The 6,507-nt window shown below is 55.8% G+C and overlaps 2 protein-coding genes across 2 annotated transcripts; one reads left to right on the top strand and one right to left on the bottom strand.

Annotated features, from left to right (window-relative positions):
• Positions 1-1,425: 1,425 nt before the first annotated feature.
• Positions 1,426-4,125, top strand: MONBRDRAFT_33122 (uncharacterized protein; the record flags this gene model as incomplete). The annotated part of the gene is made up of 10 exons (XM_001747347.1): positions 1,426-2,243; positions 2,376-2,460; positions 2,562-2,664; positions 2,752-2,897; positions 2,990-3,092; positions 3,178-3,306; positions 3,411-3,507; positions 3,621-3,753; positions 3,836-3,978; positions 4,066-4,125. The coding sequence occupies 10 exons, from the start codon at positions 1,426-1,428 to the stop codon at positions 4,100-4,102; spliced, it is 1,794 nt and encodes a 597-aa protein (XP_001747399.1). The 3' UTR covers positions 4,103-4,125.
• Positions 4,126-4,433: 308 nt separating this feature from the next.
• Positions 4,434-6,350, bottom strand: MONBRDRAFT_26888 (uncharacterized protein; the record flags this gene model as incomplete). The annotated part of the gene is made up of 6 exons (XM_001747248.1): positions 4,434-4,614; positions 4,747-4,807; positions 4,908-5,257; positions 5,380-5,621; positions 5,756-5,915; positions 6,034-6,350. 6 exons carry the CDS (start codon positions 6,348-6,350, stop codon positions 4,434-4,436), a joined length of 1,311 nt encoding a protein of 436 aa, XP_001747300.1.
• Between the last annotated feature and the right edge of the window lie 157 nt (positions 6,351-6,507).

Here is a 6,507-nt window from a genome sequence, read left to right as displayed (position 1 = left end):
CTTGCTGCCCTTTGCCGTTTTGGCAGGTTCTTGTCCTTGATAAGCGTGGTGGCGATCGTACCCCTTGTTGGAGTCTTTGCGGCGAGCCTTACGAGCCATCCTCCGTGGCTGCTTGCAGCTCTTGGGCCTGTGGGGTTTATCTGACATTTCCGTCTTCTCCATTGTCTTTGTTCTTTTGTTTTTCCCCACTCCATATTGGCGTGTGTTTATGCAAACGAAACGAAAACCACCCAAAAACAAGAAGATGAACACCACAACCACCAACCACCGCACAAATCCATCCCTCACACACACAAATCACGTCCCAGTCAACAGGTTCGCGTGATCGGAACACGTCCCGCCATGCATTGAATCGGTGGTTAGAGTCTGAAAACAAGAATTCGATTGCCGTGCCAGTGTGCCACGAGCGCGAGAACAAAAACGCAAACTCACACGCGACAAGAAAGAGAGGCCTTGAACACTCGTCAACGACCTTTAGCGCAGCCAACCGAGAATCCATTGCTGCCCTTTGCCGTTTTGGCATGTTCTTGTCCTTGATAAGCGTGGTGGCGATCGTACCCCTTGTTGGAGTCTTTGCGGCGAGCCTTACGAGCCATCCTCCGTGGCTGCTTGCAGCTCTTGGGCCTGTGGGGTTTATCTGACATTTCCGTCTTCTCCATTGTCTTTGTTCTTTTGTTTGTTTTTCCCCACTCCATATTTATGCGAAACGAAAAGAAAACCCACCCCAAATGAATGAACACCACCATGTTCGCGTGATGGTCTCACTCACGTCCCATGACACACAGTATCGCGCACAGCCACCAATGTGACTCGCATTTTGTTCCCAATGCCGCTGCCGTTTCGGTGAGAGCAGTGCAACCCGCTGCCGTTTCGGTGAGAGCAGTGCGACTCGCATTTTCTTCCCGATGCCGCTGCCGAAATCCCACAAGCCGGGACCGCATGCATGAACCAGCTGCACCCAAAGAACAACAGCTCCCCCACCCCCAGAAACCCACCTCATGAGTCAGGCAGTGGGTTAGGGTTAGGCAACTGTGCTCGGCATGTTCCTATCAACATAACAATAAAGTTTAGAGAGTAATTTTGCATATTGGTGACGTTCGGGTAGGGACGCCGAACATGAATGGAGGTGCTGACTTTGGGAGTAGTGCTTCAAGACCAACTTGGTATCTCTACATAAACTTATCAAATTTCTTCATAAATCTGGCTATAGATGACCAATAAAACTGCAACATCTCTGTTATCATATACATCAACTCTGTATCGTTCAGGCGCGTCTGTTGCATCGTTCTCGATCGGCTGGCTCTGCACCAGCCCCAGTGAGCGCCGCTCGCGCTTGTCGTCGCGCTTGTCCTTGCACTTGTCGAATCAAGGCCCTACAGCTCTGCGCCATTTTTTTTTTAATATTTGGGGCTGAAATGCGGAGCCATGACGACGCTTCAGACGGTTCAGGAGGGACAAGCGCAGTCCAGCGCTGTTGCAGGTGACACGGAGCGTGCTCAGGACTTGGTGCACCTGAACGTGGGCGGTCGCGTGTTCTTGACGACTGCTGCCACGCTACAGGCGACGGGAGAGGACAGCTTCTTCACGGCCCTTCTGGCCGGTCGGCTCCCGTCAACCCGTGATGCCACCGGTGCCTACTTTATCGATCGCGACCCAGAACCCTTTGCCGCCATCCTCAGCTATCTGCGCACGGGTTCATTGCGTACGACTGTCATCAACAATGTTTCGGCCCTGCGGGAGGAAGCCCTTTTTTTCGGCTTGACCGGCATGGCCGCGGCGCTCAACGTGCTCGAGCCGCCGCGCCAATGTGGGGGCCTCCTTTTCGAGGCTCGCATCTCGCCGCGGCAGGGACCCTGCGGTCCGCCCGTCGCCATGGACTCGGCGGGCAGCCTGCTCGTTTTGGCATATCAGCGAGCCGTCGAATGCTGGACCTACTCAGAAGCGGGGGCTTGGTCCCATCTCGCTTCGGTGACCTACCAACTGGAATCGGATGTCAGCTGCGTGGCCATCAACAGCCGCTCCATCACGGCTGAACACACCCAGATTGCCATCGGCGCCGGCGACGTCGTCTACCTGTGCGAATTCCCAAACCGAAGCCTTGTCGCTGACATTCCCCGTCCCTATTCGCCGCCAGGTCGGGAAGCAGCGCCCGGTCCCGACGCCCCGGTCGAAGATGAGCTCCCCGTCACCTGTGCCAAGCTGTCCGTGGGCGTGGCCGTCAACCACGTCCTCTTCATCAATGGGTGCGTCCCCTTGATCAACAACTCACAGCAGTCGAACATCGAGCCACCCACCCAATACCTTGATCCCCAAGCCTCTGCATTTTCCGTTCGCGGCCTCTGGTCCCTCACCTGAATTTTGTTCTCTGGTGGCAGAAATCTGGTCGCTTTGGCTCAGAGTGGCAAGGTGGGCGTGCGCAACGCCCGAACGCATGTTTGGCAAGTGCAAAACGTGGCCAAGGTGAGCGTCGCCTTGGGGCACTGTTGCATGCCAGCCCCTGCCCCCTTGGACGTTCTGCTGAGTGCTTCGCGGCTGCATACGCTCGCGAGAGCCTCTTTTAGATTGAATGCTTTGCCGTGTCCGGCACAACGTTGTTGCTCAGCGCGCCCGGGGGCTACATTTATGTTGTGGATCTTGAGAAGTTTCCCCTGCGCCTCAAAGATAGTGCGTTGGCCTATCCTCGCTCGCGTCGTGCCCGCTCTTGGAACGGTTTTCTCCGTGGGTCTCACTGTGCTTGGGTCCGCATGATAGATGACCTGCTCGTTAGTATTTTTTATGTTGACCCCCACCGAGAGACGATCACAGCCATGAGCGTTTATGAAAGCACGGCCGCCCACGAGCGGTGTATGGAGGTGGCCTACGGAACCAGCACTGGTGTAGTACGAGTTATTCTGCAGGTTGGTGCGACCACGCCTCAGCTCTCGTTTTGCCAGGAACAGTGCACCGTTCCTTCCTCTTTTGAAATTTTATGCTCTTTGCGAATCAACAGCACCCAGAGACTGTGGGGCAATCTCCACTCCTATATCAGACTTTTACTGTCCACCAGCACGCCATCCGTTGCGTGGCCCTCAGCGAGCGCTGCCTCATCTCTAGTAAGCACCCTAACCCCGCCTCCATCGGCTCCTGCCCTGCACCTGATTCAGAGCACCGTTCATTCTCACTGGGCACATGTCACAGTGTGTGCAGAGGACAATCACGTGCGGACGTGGCGTATCACGCGCTTTCGTGGGCGCATCTCCACCCAACCGGGCAGTCAAGGCGTGGCTTCGTTTAGCGTTCCCACGACTGCCCCTCGTCAGTTTGTTGGTACGTGATACAAAACTCAGCAAATGCCCATCGTCCTGCCTTGCTGTCAAACCCATGCCATTGTGCGGGCACATGCACGTAACTTTTTACGCTTCTGCGTGCAGGGCCCTTGGGTGACTTGGATCAGGTTCAAGTCTTTGTGCAGCAGACAACAGATTTGGGTACCGAGTTGCTCGTTCGCAATGCAGCCACCGGCCAACGGTATGCCAGGCCCTTTTTGTCAATGGTCCCGGCTTGTTTTTGACATTGGGTTGAAAACACCCGAACTTGCCCACGCTCATGGCGTGTTGCAAACGCTTTCCTGAACACCATAGTATCTGTGAGATTTCGGCAGTCGATCATTCATCCATCGGATTGATTCATTTGCACGAGGGCGGCATGACAAGTCGTGTGGGCTCGCGCTCCCGCCGCTTTCTTTGCACGGGCCACGAAAATTCGAGTGTCCAGGTACAGACGGCTACGACCCCTGCTGCTTGTCGCGTCGTTTGGCTGGCGAGTGTGAATGTGCCTCATCGACGTTGCCGCACAGCTTTGGGACTTGACAACGGCCTTGGACGCCCTTGCAAGACAGCTGCCTGGGCAGCGGCTCGACGAGAGTCCAGGCCTAGCTGGAGGTCCGGATGGTGTCGTGCGGTCCGCCATGCATTCTGCTAACTTTAGTCAAATCCAACGGTGAGAAGCGGCTGCCCTCAGCCACGTGTCTGACTGCTCGTGGTGACCATCCAGCCAGCTCACGCCCGTCTTCTTGACTTAAAATAGGCGTCGAGCGTCTGTCGCCTTGTCAAGTTTTGCGTGACCATGGTATCACTGTGTTTGTAATGAAGAAACCAGCATGCCGGCCGACCGCCGTGCGGTGTTGGCAAGCGCTTGGCGTGCAACTTTTGCTCTTTGCAGTACATATTATTTAAAGCATGCTTGCGCACGCGCGGGAAAAGAATTATAACCCCATCTCATCTTCAGCCAATGCCAATTGTACATCATTTGACATGATCAGGTGGACGCGGGGTTGGGACACGGGCATCAATTCACAATGCCAGTCACGGGCGCGCCCAGCGCGCGGGTATCTCGGGAGGCCGTGTTGCAACTCGGACGGCAGCCATGGAAAATTTTGCAGACAAGAGTTGTGACTAGGCAGTGTCGCCTGCCGCTGCTGCCTTGGCGTCCTCCATCAAGACCTTCTCGAGCTGAAGATGTACGGTGTAGCTGATCAAACAGAGAATCGAGGAGCCAACAAATAAGGTTTGATGGGACACGTTCCCCACGAAGAGAAGAAACACAACAACCAAGCCGTTGAGGGGCACGCGAAACCTGAAAGCGAGATTGTGAAGGGTAAGGGTGAGGGTGAGCGGCACACCAGCAGGGGCTTGAAGGGGGCCAAGGGCGCTGCACGGGTCACGACTACGATTGGCGGCGGATTGGGTCACAAGTGCCACCACATACCAATTCATAATGCCTGTCCGATGTTCTTCTGGAATGACTTCTCCACGCAATGTACTTATGGCTGTGCAACAAGGCGTGCCCATGAGAAACTGGGACAGTAGCTGTCGCTTGAACACATCGGACACGCGGAGGAAGGTAGAGAAGGAAGAAACGGGGCGTACTGGGGTAAAAGAGACCGCAGGCAAACTCAAAGACGATAAAGGCGAAGAGAAGGATGCTTCGATTCCACGTCAGGCCACCCACAACAAGGGCGGCGGCGGCAACGAGGAGGGTGCTTTTGAGAATGGCTGAGACAGCCCACTCGCGGTTAATGAGGGCCCGGAAGCAGGTGGAGCCACACATCAACGCCAACATGAAGGTGGCAAAGATGAATCCCAACGGAGGGTGGCGATGATGTACTTGGTCCAAGCTGGGTGTGTAGAGAAACACAAAGACGTACATGGCGCTCTCAAAGCAGGCCTGCACGATACCCAGAAGCCAAACTCGGCGGTTGGATAAAAGCTCGCGCAGCCTGGATGACGCCAATCAGACGGGCGCCAGATAGATGTTTTAAAGAGTGAGAGCAGGATGTCGAGGGGGCAAAGATGGGCTGCAAAGGGCTAAACGGGGATGAGACAGGTTCGAAGAACGTACCCCTGCGCACACTGTCCACCCTTGCGTTGGACAAGGTCGGATGGACGATGTTCCTCCCAGTTGGCATGGATCATGCCCGCAGCGACGAGCAGGCACACAATAGCAAGGAAGAAAGGGCGGACGGGATGGTGACCGCAGCAATCTGCCACAACATTGGCAGCAATGCCAGAAAGGCAAGCCACGACACCATTCCCGAAAGTTGCCAGCGCAAAGGTGCGGGGCAGCCACTCGGAGGGGAAACCCTTGGTGAAATGAGCCGAGATGGGCGGGATCATGAGCAAGCAAGCAAGAGATCAAGGCTTTGGAAATGGCGAGCGTAAACGTTGTGAATGTGGATAAACGAGGGAGATGCACGGCCCGAGATGCACGGCCCTACCTCCTTGTTGTGCTGGGCAATCATCCAACTCTCAAAGGTGGAGAGGAGCAAGGAGGTTGAGGCCCCGCCCAACATGCGACCCAGCAGAAGGAGGTAAAAGTTGGAAAAGACCTTGAGCAGGCAGGAGAGGGAGAAGATGTAACAAAAGACGACACACATTCTATCGGAAACGGCACCATCGGCGTGAGGCTGACAGTGGCGACGGGCTTGCTCTGATTCGTGCGGGCGCTGGTGCGAGGCCCATGACGGCGCCCCAGCTAGCCCAGCAAGGTCCGTACCGTTTCCGGCCGTAGCGGTCTGCGACGCCGCCCAGCATGGGACCAAAGGCCAGGGAGCTGACGTAGCCGCAGATGAAGAGCGCGGCGATTTGGTCGTGTTCATAACCATAGCTCTCATACAATCGAAAGAGGTAAGGCCCCGTGATCCAGTCGGCCATGTTTGCCAGCAGGTAGACGGTCAGGTACCGGCGCTGAAAGGCTGAAAAGTCTTCATTGCGAGTGACGGCAGTAAACGGGTTGAAGCGATACTGCAGCGCCACCGTCACGCCCACCAGCAGCACAAACAACGCCACCACCAGCTCTGAAAACGGCTCCATACCGGCACACACACCCTAACCCACCACAGGCCCCGCCTCACGCCCCCCTTTTGCTACACGGCCCGACGCAATGCGACCGCGATGGCTGGCGTAGTCGCGACAGAGAGACAGAGACAGATATGTGATGTTAACAAAAAATGAGAGAGAGAGAGTTGAA

Source organism: Monosiga brevicollis, genomic scaffold (genome assembly GCF_000002865.3).
Source record: "Monosiga brevicollis MX1 MONBRscaffold_16 genomic scaffold, whole genome shotgun sequence".
NCBI lineage: Eukaryota > Choanoflagellata > Craspedida > Salpingoecidae > Monosiga > Monosiga brevicollis.
Note: the sequence above shows the minus strand (reverse complement) of the source record. Positions and strands in the feature narration are given on the sequence as shown.